Source organism: Anas acuta, chromosome 5, assembly GCF_963932015.1.
Source record: "Anas acuta chromosome 5, bAnaAcu1.1, whole genome shotgun sequence".
Taxonomy (NCBI): Eukaryota; Metazoa; Chordata; class Aves; order Anseriformes; family Anatidae; genus Anas; species Anas acuta.
Window position 1 is genome coordinate 17,853,089 of NC_088983.1, and position 14,707 is coordinate 17,867,795.

At 34.5% G+C, this 14,707-nt stretch overlaps 1 protein-coding gene across 1 annotated transcript in view; it reads left to right on the plus strand.

The window, feature by feature from the left end:
* Nucleotides 1-14,707, plus strand: part of EFCAB11 (EF-hand calcium binding domain 11) — a 58,309-nt gene that overhangs the window by 89 nt on the left and 43,513 nt on the right. Inside the window, exons 2-5 of the mRNA XM_068683850.1 lie at nt 512-630; nt 4,049-4,094; nt 6,370-6,471; nt 7,847-7,937. Of these exons, the coding sequence (XP_068539951.1) occupies nt 512-630; nt 4,049-4,094; nt 6,370-6,471; nt 7,847-7,937 (358 nt within the window). The remainder of the gene's footprint in view (nt 1-511; nt 631-4,048; nt 4,095-6,369; nt 6,472-7,846; nt 7,938-14,707) is intronic.

Sequence of the window (14,707 nt, forward strand, 5' to 3'; positions counted from 1 at the left end):
GTCCATTTCTACACGTTTTGTGCTTAATCTCTTATCTAAGCATAGATTATGGAAACAATATTTTTTTCTAAAAGTTCTTTAGAAAATTTGATGGCTCCTAACAACACTTGCTTTCCAGTCTCTCAGTCCTACGTTTCCTGTCTATACAGGAACTTCAGTGAGAAATCAAGCATGCCTGCATATTTCAAGAGAAAACATCCTACTGAAACAAATTTAATATGATTTGGTTTCTAGAAGTCTGTACTGATATCTCCTAAGTTTACAAAAAGGCTTTTATTAAGCACATAAAAAATAAGGAAAATGTATTTCAACAAAAATTTAAAAGTAAATTGACTAGGTTTAGTCCTTCAGCTACCATAACAGAGTTCTGACAGAGATGGGACTACTCTTCACTTTTTTTTTTTTTTTTTAATGCATAGTTCATTCAGCTAGTGAACTAAGTGAACTATTTTATTTTTCCCATAACAGTCACTCTAAGTAAAAAATTTTGGTCATGTTTATTGGTTCTTAGCCCAAGTCAATTTCTTTCTGCAGGTGTTTGAAGTGTGTGATGAAGATAACAAAGGCTATTTAAGCAGAGAGGAATTAAAAGTTGCAATAGTACTGTTGTTTAGTTACAAGCTCTCAAAGGTGTATGTATATACTTTTTACGTTTTGAAGATCCGATCTATGTGAGAACCAGCATATATAGATGTCTTGCTACTGAGAACACTGTTTTCTGAAGGGTCTGTACAATTTAATTGGGGTAAACAGGAACACCTATAGTTTTTTAAAGTGATTTTGTTATCTGGGGATATTTATTTCAAAAGAAAATAATGAAGCACTTTCCTGCTGAGAAGGTATCCTGTAGACTGTGATGAGCAGAGGGATGCGTTGTATTTATTGATCAAGAGATTAAATCAAAACTATTGTGTTTTATTAGTAGTATGCTCCATTTCTTTACTCAGTAGTTTAACTAGATGTGAAGATGTGTGTATCTTAATAATAAACTGGTATTCTCAAAAACACCTATTTCTGGATTCAAGTGAAAGTGGGACGTGTTTAATCTTGACTTTTCTAATATATATCTTCCTCTGTATGAAAATCTTAACAAAAGAAAGGTTTATTGAGAGGAACCATGTATTGGGTACTCCGTGCTCATAGGAAGGTACGTGATAAATTGTATGACTTAATGCAGTTCAGGAAATTACATTTTACTCTAGTACTGTAAGTGATCTCAGAAAGAATATAAAGAACACATACAAGAATTTGAAATAAATACATGTATGTCAACAACTCTGTCTTTCTCATGCTATGACAATATAAGCTTGACCTGTATGTTATCATATATATTTAGCATAGAAACTATGATTCATCTTTCTTCTGCAGTTTCAGCAATATTCAAGGGGTTACTTGTGAATGATTATGTATTTATTTTTTCTTCACATATTTTCAGAAAATAGCCTAACAAGGTCATAGATAAAATTTTGTATATGATTATTTAATGTAAAAACCATAGAAATGTTTTATTTAACTGTGAAAGCAATCATCTCTGATACATTTTAACTATGAGTAAATATTTTCCCACAGAGCTAGGGTCAGATCTAAAAATAATTTAGGCTTTTAAAGTGAGATTTAACTATTGGATTCTGAATCTGAAAATGCTCAGATTCCCCTTATCTGTCTTTCGCTGTCTGTTCTTACATTTGTGTTGGAATTAGCTGTTTTTCTGTTATATTCTCTGAATATAACAGGAGTACTCAAAGCTCGATTAAGGCATTCAGACAAGAGGAGTTTCTGTGCGTAAGTCACTGATGGCTCCTTTATGGGAAGAGAATAGAAGTAGAAGACTCCCAGGCAGAAATGAGGTGCAGGTTTAGTTATTTCTTCTTGTAAAGGTGCCAAGTTACACCTGCTATGTCTCTAGACAGTGTCATGACCACCTGGCTGTAGACTATTCTGTCTGTGCAGCTGCACAAAAATTAATTAAAAACACTTGTTCCAGGTGTGATTCTGTCCTCTAGTGGTTTTGCTAGCTCCTTAAGTGGTCACAGTTCCAGCAACTGTTGCTTTTTATCCAGTGACTGATTAGTGTAAAATACTAAAAGCTCTGGGTAGACAGGTACTTCGCTTTGTGCCTTTCACTAACTATGCTTAACTATGGTTCATGGCTGTGCCATGCTTTTTGCTGATGGCTATGCATTGTGAGTACTCTCTTCGGCATTTTGGTTGTTTTTAATAAAGTTATGAGAAACAACTTTTTCTGTGCACCAGATACGAACCAAAGGGAGGTCATGGCCCTAAAAATTAATTGTTAGTGTCTAGTTCTTGAGAATATTATTGTGCATTTTACCTTGTCGCAATTATTGAAATCTAGGACTAAATAATAGCCCGTATATTTCTTTAGAAGTCATAAAGAATAGCCCGGACAAGTAGGGTACTTCCAACAGCTTTTCCAAGAGATAGGGAATGGTGTGCATATGTTACTCGTTGAGGCAACACTGTTCACTCCACTACACTGCATACTAACATAATTCTTTTCAGTAGAAATGGCATTTATTTAGCATCACTAACTGCAATCAAACAACCACATTTATAGTAAATTGTTTCTTTATCTCTTTTGGTCATGTTTTCATTTATTCTACAAATTAAAAGTTATTCTAATGTTACCCACAAGATGTCAGCAATGAACTCTTTACTGGAGGAAGTAGGACCTAAAAATAAGAATCACATTCATACTTAACATGCTTTTTCAAAATCATTCATTGTAATTTAACAAAATTCTATTATTTTTTTTTTATATAAAACACTGTAATTGTGTGCTTATTCAAAGAGATTCTGAGCTGTCTACTGTTAAAATTAAGCCTTCTGAGAGAGGTAACTAGGAATATATGAAAATGGAAAGAGGTGAGCCTGATATTTTGACTGATTCTAGACGTACATCTGATATATTTATCAGCACATAGGAATCATCGTTTCTGGTAACTAGTAGCATTTTGGGGTCATGCTTGGGTGACAAAATACTTTTTTTTAATCTCTGAACGCTTGGTTAAGTCATCCCTTTTTCCCCCAGAATATTTTAATTGATCTAAGGTGTGCCATGTTTCAACACCCATTCAGCTAGCTAACTGCACATTCAGACATTGTTTCAGATGAAAAGAGGGTACTGCAGGAATAATAGCCATGAAAGCATTTTGTTTTCCAAGCTGAAGTTTCACTCACTGTACTACATGTTACATTCAGATCTGAATAAAAGAGCTCAACACTGTGCCTGGGTGTCCAGTGTCCAAAAAAACACCCAGTGTTTTCCCTGACTGAACTCCATACCTTCACATCAGGACACCTGTAGCTCAGCATCTGCTGCTGATCAAGAAGCCAACAGCAGGACACCTTGGCATCCAGAGTACAGAGAGGCAATCTGAGCTCAGGGCTGCTCACTAACTCCAGCTGCTCTTCTGGCACATCTTATTAAAGCTTTCTGAAAAGGACTCCCATGTCTATTTGCCCAACGCAGGCTGTGAAAAGTATTGCAGGCCAAATGGACTATAGGCTTAGGTTAACTGGTCACAGCATGCTTGGCTTGTCCGTTCTCCAGAATGGACTGTACTTAGAAAGCTGCCAAAGCCTCGTCTACTCCCATTGAAATGTTTCATTGCTGCAAGTATGTGCAAGCTGGTATTCTAACAGCATAGATGCAAGAGCTTGGATTTGTGAAAACAGTCATGCTAAAAAGCAGTATAAATACAGCCAAAGTGGACGTCTGTGACTTTTTAGATATACACTCCCTTTTTGTTCCGTAAATTGTTCAAAGATTTGCCAGTAATCTCTCAGTCAGTTCCTAATATAGCTCTGAACAGTCAGTCTGATTGTTTTCATCAGGTTATTTAGCTTTAAAATCTTAGCTTTAAATCTTTTCTTAAATGGCATAGATGATAACACAATATGTATTACTATGAAATCAGCATTTACTGAAGTCACATATTGTTCATATAAAATGGAAATCATACAGGAATCATTCAGATTTATCACTTCTGTAGAAAACCACTGTGTTATATCTTCTCTGTTCTAGGTGGAGGTGGATGCAGTAATGTCTTCTGTGAAACCAGAAAATTCAGGTAATATAAGAACACTAATCTGTCAATGATCTCCACTCATTTTTCATTCATAAATTTTAAAAAATAAAATAAAAATCTGATGCTTGCTCCCTAGAGTTTTGCAAAAAATGAGGTAGATTAATGATAAATGAGCTGACCATAGCTATTAAAGAGGATTATAGGATTTCATTTAGTTTTGGAATATTTTTAGTGCTTATGTGTTAAATTTAACTTGGAATTCATTTGCTTCTCAAAGTAGCATTTCTTAATATTGTATAGATCAGTGAGAGAGAAAAACAATTAAAATATTGGTGTTTGAGTTGGTAAGTAATGAAAAAGATTTTCATTAAAAAAAAAAAAATCTTTTCTTTTGATACTGTTCCACTGTTCACCTGAGCAAATAAATAAGTCTTACAGCACAGTTCAATAAGTGTTTCTTTCTGTAACAACAGCCCCATTCATATAGTTCTGCTTTTTTTTTTTTTTTCTTTTTCCTGGTCCTCAACCTTATCAGCAGGGCCATGTGGCAAATTGTAGAGATTTTACAGATTGTACAGATTCTTGTAAAAAATAAAAGTTGTGGAAAAAATGGTTGCTTTCATCAAGAAGTCCCCTCATCCGATTCACCACATGGCCCACAAGAATTTGTATCAATACATTTGAAGGGTGTTGTGAGAGCTCTGTCTCTGTGTTTTGTATTGATGCCAAAACCCATGTTCATTAAATCTCACCCTTACTTTCAAATTTTTAGTTTAAGCAAAAATAGATAATAAAAGCTTGACTTGGATTTTTTCAAGATAAAACCCACACATGAATGCCTGAACCAAAATAAGTGAATGAATACATAAAGATAGACCATGGATTTGTCAATGTCTAAATGGTTTGAATATTCCGTTAACGTGACCTTTTTGTGGGTTTGAGATAGCTTTACAGCCTGCTATAGTAGCACATAAATTGCCAACTCTCAAGATCAATGAATAGGCGGCACTCTATAATAGGAGTCATTCTATAAAAGGAAAATTGTATACTATAATTTTCTGGGCTTGTATGTTACTCTGAAAGAGAAAAAAAAATAAATGGATGGAAATCTCATATTGCTTTTTATGGTTTCACTTCCATAGTTATCCAATTGAATGGAAAGCTGTTCATGCAGGCAAGTTCAGTATGTTTAGGCAACCTCTGTTATTAAAGAAATTGTGCATGTACAGAGCCTAGCAGTTGAAATCAGCATGTCTTTGTAATCCTGGAAACTGAGACTATAATAGTTCTTAATGTAGGAATTTTCAAGAAGAAATAAGGGAAGAAACACCAGAAAGCTACAGGCTTGGAGTCTAAGATTTGAATTGAGACGGCAGGTGGAGCCGAAGGAGCTGTGCTTTTGAGGCACTGCAGAAAGAATAGAATCTGAATGAATCAAAAGAAAGAGAAGTGCAGAGCTTTTGTTATGTTATTAGATTAAAAAAAAATAATTAAAAAATCCTGCAGAACACAGTCATGTCACCTTCGTATGAAAATTAAGTTGTTAAAAATGAGCATAAAGCATATATTAAAAGGATATAAGAAAAATATTATACTGTGTTTGAATTTTGAGCTGAAGTGTTGTTTTGTTTGCCAAAAAATGTATTTGCAGAAATTTTTATATATGCATATCTGCGTATTTCATGAGAAGGCCTAAAGTTTGGGGGGCAGCATTTTGTTTCTGTATTTTATGCTTTAGTTTGATTTTAGAACAAATGGTCAATTCAAACAGTACTTGCAAAGTAGCTTTGCTTTTTAAATTTCTTTCAGTTTTCATTCATTAAAAGGACAAGACAAATGTACAAGTAAAGACTTCGATATAGTACACAGGAGGAATAAACAATCCATGTTTACGCTCAATTTTAGTGTGACTCTCATAGGAATCTATATCTGATTATTTCAGAGTTCTCAGTGCTGGGAATGATGCCAGATACATAGTTTATGCAGCATCTATGGAACTTTATCCATGGCATGCAAGTGGTTTGGACTGAGAAAAGTCCATGTTTCTTTCCAGTTCAAGGAAAGATGAGATGACATTACAAGAACTTAGTAGAAGTAAACAGATGCATTCTAGTCAAATACAGAAAATACATGAAAAATTTTAAAAGTCATTGAAGTGTTTGCATGAGCCAACTTTGAAGACTTTTATTTCCATTTTTATATTGTATTTATTTTTGTTGTTAAAATGAATTTTAATTATTAGACAATAGTAATACATATTTTAAAGGAGAAAAATAAAACTGACATTTTTCAAGGAGATTTATTTCCATTTTTCTAGGTATATTATTTGAGAAGTTTTTAGATCTCATGAGCGCAAGGAAAGCTGCACAACTATACAACAGTGAAACATGGCAAATATTCACAGCTTTTGATGTGCAAAGTAAGTTTCTTCTTTGAAACATTTTGAGTGTTAATTCTAAAATAATAAAGCAAAACAAAACATCTGAAGGAAAGAAGGAGATTAAGATGAGGTGTCATGGATGTTGCCACATGAAGTGGAAAAAGTATCAGAGTAACAAAGATGGTGATATTACTATTAAAAAAAACACTCAGGGTCAGTATGCTACAACGTTCTAGTTAGTAGCTCTGGCTTTGATGTTGTACTGAGCTCCTCCAGCTGTTGAAAGAAACCTCCAGCCACTTACCCTCCCTACTTGCTGTTACTACCTCTTGTTATTTCTCTGTTACTCCTACTCATGTGTTGCCCTCATATATTTATGCCACATATTTTAGACATTTCTGTCCTTGGGGATGGCTGTAGATCTTTTTCACTTCTCCCAATAGATCAAGGAAGGGAAACCAAAGCAACATGAATTTCCTCTAGTTCTTTTTTGTGAAGTAGATGTGGTGATTCTTTTTTGTTCCTGTTAGACAGCAAAGAGGATTTCCCATCACCAAACTGAAAAAAGGAAAAAAGCCTCTGAGCAAATAGATATTGAGATGATCCTTTCCTGGTTTCTTCCTGACCTGAGATAGGACTATGGCCCTTGAAACAAGTGAAAGTGAAACATATGGCAGATCAGATGTTGGGATGATCATATGAGCATTCACTGCAGCTTTTTGCTGTGAACTGAAAGTAGCTTTTGAAGTGTTATTTTTAGTGAGTTATTTCAAAGGACTTAACTGTTTCAAGCACTGTGCTTTTGTTTGTCTTGCTATCTGCTGCACACCATCTGCGATAGCACGGTTTGAGGTACTTTATTTTCCATTTGGATCTGGAAGTGAATTTATAACCTACGTGACTGATCAGTTGATATCACTGATATGTTTCAGGAGCTTCAGCAGGATTGAACTGAAGGGGAAAATTTTTATGGAAGTTTTTTTTTTTTTTTTTGAAACACAGTGCTCATAGTGACTAGCATGTCAATGAAATAATAGATTTCAAATATGATTTGGCATATTTGAGAGTATATATTTTCAAAGTTTCACAAGTCTGAATTTTCAATTCAAAATGTCTAATTTTAAAATTAAAGAATTTTAATAAGAGAGTTGTGGATATTGTAGGTAGTACTTTTGAACAGGGTTCACGCTGGCACAAAGGAATTTTAAAATCCTTTCTGAGTATAAAATCTTTCTGAGACTGCTTATCAATATGATGTAGCCATCCTAAAATATTTTTTGCAAATACAATAACTTAAAGTGTATAATCATTTCAGAAATGTAAATTGTTTAGCTCCTGTGCAAACATAATTGTATTATTATTTTTTTTAAGTTAATTTGTATTATTTTTCTCATGTCTAATCTTAATTTAAAAGGTAGAGGGTTTTTAACTTTTGAAGACTTCAAGAAAACCTTCAATTCTGTTTCTTCAAAATTACCTGAAAGCATCATACCTGAAGCCTTCAGGTAAGACAGAGAGATCCCTTTTCCTGACTTGCAGTCTTTTTATTATACATGTTTCAGTAAGTTGAAATGATTAGATTTTGTTGTGCAACTGAACAGACTTCAGCACATTACTATGTAAATGCCTTTAATAATGAATATTATAAATGTAAACAATATATTTTAATATAAAAATAACACAGAATAAATAAAAATAACATATATGATACATACAATACAATAATAGATACCATTAAATACAGAAAGTAAATTGGTGCCTGAATACTTTCTTAAGAAACCTAAAGTTATTTACTTTTACATTTTCCTCCTGTAATCAGGAAATCTGCATTCAGGAGCTGTCTCTTGAAAAATTTAGGGTTAAAACTAGTGCATCTGTATTTTGTAAGATTTGGCTAAGGAGTGAAAGGATAAAAGTTTGAGAGTTATTTGTGGATCATAAAAGAAATTAATCTTACCACAGCAGTTGCAAGTTAGCATTCTTTCAAAAGTGTTTTGGAAAACATTGCATTGCAAAGTGTAAAACTTTCTTCTTGTGATATGAATGATTTGTTTGGTAGTAACTCAGGTATTGAAAGATGTGCTACACTTTTGAAGGCATGGCATCAGGTAGCTTGCTGAGGACCATCGTTAAAGTAGGTTATGTGCAGTTTTCCATGAAATTTCCCAGTTTTGAATTTCAATTCTAATCATGATGAATTTATTAAATGAACAGAAGTATACCACAAATGTTGCAGTATACCATGCAACTAGAGAAGAAGACATGTCACAATCAACAGCAGTTCTAATGTTAGCATATGAATCAGTGAGTAACACAGTCCAGCAAGTGCAACTTGTGATTGCATATTTATGGATGAGGTTTGAAACAGGAAAAGAAACATAGAAAAATTTCTTTTTCAAACAGAAATTTGCATGTTTGTTTGGCTACCCCTGAAAGAAGTTGTGCAATAGTGTTGTGTAATACACATTTCCATAGGATTGCACAGGTCAAATCTGCATGGAACTCTTCAGAACAATAATTTGGAATGGGAGTCCTAAATTGTCTTTTAAAATATACATCCCTTTTGGATGTTTCTTGTAACTCTCGGTGTGTGTCTTGAACTTTATGTAGGGAAGCAGAACTAAGACTTTTGCCCTAAATTGTACAATTTGGTTAAAACCGTATGAAAAGAAAGCCAGAGGAAATATTTTGGGCATAGGTATTAGTCAGAAGAGTCAATGTGCTTGTTCCTATCTTACCTGTACAGCAACTGTATCACTCAAAATCATGTTATGGCTAAAAGGAGATGCACCCGATACATAAAGCAAAAATTTATTGTTAATAAATTGAAATCTTAGCAATCTAGTCAAAGAATAATTACTAGTAGAAATCTAATATTTTCAGAAAAATAAAATGAAAAAGAAGACTGTATTAGAAAAAAATCTCAATTATAATACAGTTAAACACAGTATACACTGCTCTTTTGGTTCTGTGGTGACAGGTTCAAGGTGGGCATCATAGGGTGAATTGCCGTTATTCTGACTTCTTCATGGGAAATATGGTACTCATTTCAGTGATTTCTCCTCTCTCACTCTATCGTGCACTTAGGGTCATTTTAATATATCTCCTGACACACATTTACACCTTCCTCTTTTTGCATTGGTCTGCAAACCCATGTTGTATCCGAGTTTATGAGATATGGCACATATTACCTGGTTTAGATAGTTATTCTTTGCTCTCTTTCTCATCTGTAAAGCTGGTTTTGTAGCCTGTGTCTGCATTTCTTTAACTGACTGTTGGTGAGTTGTTTATAGTCTTGGTCCTCCAGTGTTAGCCTGTGCCCTGCATCTTAACATCCTAGGCCTATATTCTTCTGCTCTATATGCTGTCTTACTTCTGAAGGTCTCTGCTATCAAGCCAGGTCTGTATTTCTCTACTGTACATCATTATCTTAAACTCATAAATATTTCATTTTACATAGAATAAATTCTTGTTACTGCTGCCTCTATAAAACTATGTTTATACTGTATAAACATAAGAACAAATTAGGCATAGCCACCTGATTCTTAAAAGAACTGATGTTAGAGATAAATCAAGTAAAAGCTTCAGGCAGGTCAAGCAAGCTCAGACCAAGTCTGACAAGTTTTAGTCCTCAGGCCTTGCACACTCAGTACAGAGTCTGTGATCTGTTACTCTACTATATTTGCTGGAATACAGAGCTATGAAATACACACTTAATATGTCTGCTTTACTTTAACACTGCATATTCTTTTATTAATGTATAAAGATGTATTGAATTGGTAATAGCATTTCAGGATGGGGTGGTATTAAGTGCTCTGTTTTATAAAAGAAAAAAAAATGGCATTGTTTCTGATTATAGTAAGTGGGCATTTTTATTTTTTACTTTTAATTCCATGGGAATATGACCAAATGTATTTTCATCTCTTCCTGATAAAACAGTTTTAATGTAGATATTCTTTCTCCTGATGTATTGTTTTCTTAGAAATGTCAGTAATATCCTTCAATTAGTTGTTGCTAAAGTTTCACAAAATGTGGTTGAATTTTCAGTTTATTTTATTAACTGGCCCTAACTTTGCCTGCATTTTAGGTTTACAGTAGTATAATATTTCTTGTTTCTGTGTCAATACAGCATTTATATTGAACAAAACACTCAAATGCTTATCATGCACCTGGTGTGCACCTGATTGAAATGCCATCGTACCGTGAAAACTCAACGTTCTTTGTTGAGTTGCAAAAGTACCTTCTGAGGTAAATGATGTGATGATCTGTTCTTTCATGGTGGGGCTCTTTTTAATGGGTAGCACAGAATATAATAGTGCTGTTGTTCTGCATTTTGCAACATGGATATGAAATGTGACACGTCCTTTGCAATAATAATTTGTGATAAATTGCTGGGTGTAAGTGAACATGTCTTTTAAAGCAGGATCCGAATTCTTTAAAAAAAAAAAGAAAGAAAAAGTAATGTGAATATGAATTAGAATTACACAACATTATTAATTATGGCTGCTAAGAAAGTGTTTGTCTTAGCTGTAACATTTGTTTAGAGAAAGTCAGTATTTGTGTGCTAAATCCTCAGGCTGTGATAATGGAAGTGGTAACAGAAATAAGCTGACAGCCAATCGCACGTGAATGTGAGTGAGCTTATAAATGATGAAAAATGTCCTCAAATACAAAAGTGGACAGAAAAGTCTCCTACAGCTTTTAAAGCTGGCAAGCATAAAGCAGATCTCAAGGAAGAAACGAAGGCGTTTGTGATCTGCATTTTATGCTGCTGTACTCTTAGATTGATAGGATGGCACGCCAGAGGTATATTAGTACTTCTGTGTGTATTGGTACTTTCCATACGAAAAAATGACCTAATTGTCTCGTTTTTCTTTCATGTAATTATCTAATAATGAGAAAATAACCCGGTTTTCAGAGCCACCCCACGGAAGAAATCTTATGCTCTTTTATGCAAGTTTGATTTATAGACATGTACTGCAGAGCACGGTGAATATGAAACATTCATCTTCCTATGGCTAGTTGCCGTGGAAACATAGTACACAGTACAATGTCATTCCAGCTCTGGTGATGCCTGCAGTAGTTTATTCCTTTGTTGTTCTTGTTTCTTAAGCAACTGTCTTGCAGCCTTTCATATTATCACACTTCATCACCTACACACATCTTTTTCTTTACCTCCTGAGAGCCATTTCTAATAGAAAAGATCAAATTTTTTTTGTCTACCCATGCATATCTGTATATGTACATTTTTTTTCAAATCAGCAGTTAAAAGCTTTTCCCATGCCCACAAATAATTAACTATTGCCCTAAAACTGGTAAGACAAGATGGTAAGCCAGATTGAACATCAAAGTGGAAAGAACCTGGCTCAGCATCTTATTATCTCCTATCAGGGCCTGGAGTTAAGACTGTTTTTCTACAACTAGTGTCTCATTCCAGGAAGACATGAAGTAAAAATAAGCCAACAGATTCTCTTACCTGTCCTTAGCTGGCATTTGTGAGGTGGAGAAGAATGCAACAGCTGTATTAATATCCACTCTCTTTCATTCTTGTGAGATATAAAACCAAAGGAAGGGGGAAAAGAAAAAGAAAAAAAAAAAAAGAGAGATCCTCATAAGTAATCTAGAAAGGTACTAAGGATGTTCAGGGGGAAAGAGTAAAAGAGTTTCTTCTCAGGCAGAGCAGGTCTAGAGATTATAGTACTTATTTAGGAGCTCAAGGATCTTGCTGGTATGGACTGTGAAATAAATCAGAAGATGTTGTCTTGCATCTCTCACTCATAAGAGTAGAGGGTAAAGCCTACTATTTATAGTAACTGCACAGCAGTACTGTGTGTGCATCAAAATAGCACTTTGTAAGTAACTAATAACGAAAAGAAATGTTTATCTTAGGAGAGTTACTTCATACAAGGCAGTTCATTTAATTATTTTTCTCAGCTATTTTTCATGGACCATATTTGATCTGCATGACTCCATCATAGAGTTTCGCCTTAATAATGGGATGTGGAAATCTGTTTTTCCAATGTTGTCACTTATTGTATCTTTGTATCCAGTTAGATCATTATGAAATGAGTTGGTTGCAGTGTTAACAAGATTTTTTTAATAGTTGTTTTTTATGATGTGTGTTTTTTTTAATGGTCTAAAGGGATTTGCCTAAGCTGGCCAGTTAAACCAATGGAGAATGGACTAATTAAAACACTAGAGCATGCTTAGCCTTCCATACTGCAAGGAAATTGAATGTGTTTTACACTGAGAAGCTGTATCCTAACACGGGTTCTCATTTTTCAAGGCAGTACCTGTTTGATTATTGATTACACAGGGACGTGATACACACAGTATAGGCTGTATGAGTCCCAAGCTCTGCCTTGGTGGGTTGATACTTTTCAAGAAAACATGTATGGTCGAAAATATTTTGTAGAAAATCCCGAACAATGCCTATTGATAGATACATCTTTTTGCTAATTACTAATACTGTATTTTGGTTTGTTTTCCTATCTATAAATGTGTTACTGTTTTTGTAATCCAATTACCTAACAGCTTTGATGCTTGTGGTGGGTTGATCCTGACCAGCAACTAAGCACCCGCCTGCTCAGTCAGTTGCTCACTCCTCTCACAGTGGGATGGGGGAGAGACTCAGAGGAGGAAAAGTGAGATGGGTTAGATAAAGACACTAACAAATGAAGCCAAGTTGTACATGCAAGCAGAGCAGAATAAGGTATTCATTCACTACTTCCTGCCTGTCGGTGAGTTAGCCACCTCTGAAAAGCTGGGCCTCAGCACACATAATGGTTACTTGGGTAGATAAACACCACGATCACAAATATTCCTCCTTCCTCCTTCTTTCCCAAAAGTTTTATTGCCGAGTGTGTCATATGTACAGAATATCCCTTTAGTCATTTTGGGTCAGCTGTGTCCTCTTCCAGTTTCTTGGCCACCTCTGGACTACTCACAAGGTGGGGAGAGTGGGAAAAGGAAAGCCTGGATGCTGGGCAAGCACTGCTCAGCAGTAGCCAAAATACTGGTATATTGCCAACACTGTTTTAGTCATAAATCCAGAACACAGCACCATAGAGGCTGCTATGATATAAATGAATTCCATCCTAGCCAGACCCAGTATACTGCTGTAAATTCAAATTTTTTATTAATCCTAACATTTGTCTATTAAAATTCCATCTAGCTAAATCTAGCAGGAACTGGGCATAGTGTTCCTTTTGTACCAATATACACTAATATCACACCTACTGAAAGTATAGAGCTCTCCCTACAAATATATATGACACCAGGGCATCCTAACAAAGATTTGGAATAAAATTTTTATCTGTCATGACTCAAGTTTATTTATTCTCCTAATCCTTCAGAAAATTCATTGAAAATTTTGTGTAAAATTTCCTGTATACTGAATTTCCTGTATAACTGAAGAGACAAGGACTTCTAAAATAATTGAAATAATCACACATATGAATTTTTGCAGGTTTGAGACTGAGCATGTGAGTGCTTTGTGCAGCATACAAAGTGCTGTGTGTTTACACTCATTCATTCTGAATAAATCAGCACACTTTTTTCTCATTTGAAAAAAAAATACTGCATAAAATAAATTTTAAAACATTTTAAAGAAAAATCTGTGAAATAAAAATAGTATTTAAATTAAAAAATTATGCTTTTTCTATTTTTGAGGATATGCCCAAACAAATATTTGCAATTACACTAGCAAATTTAAACAAGTCACTGTATGCATTGCTGTGGAGTAGGAATATGCACGTGGTCAGTTATGATATTACATCCATGGTACCACAACTTACTAAGATGTTCTAATGCCACACTAAGTGCTTAGCTGGTAATATCCTCAGGGCTCTCTTTTAAGACATTTTCTTTCAGATAGGATAAAACTATGATACACAATTAAAAATATTAAAGTGTGTCAGCTATAAAATAGACCAAATCCACAACATCAAAGGTTGATATTTTTTGAAGGAGTAACATCTGGGTTAGCAGCAGCACACACATTTTTTGTCTCACCTTCAACTGTGAAACAGGTCTTTTAGCAGTAGCTTCTATTTGTTCAGTTTGCTTGATTGCATTGGATGGTAGAAACTGGCAAAAAGACTGACCCCAACAAACTCATTTCAAGTAAACTACTAAACAACTATTAGATTACAACTATTCTTGTTCATTTTAAACTCGAGCTACACATCTACACTATAGGCAAAAATGTTCCTTAAGCTCTTTCAGAGCATACTTTTTAATGAAAGTAGATTTTATTTTTTTTTCTTCAGAGTTG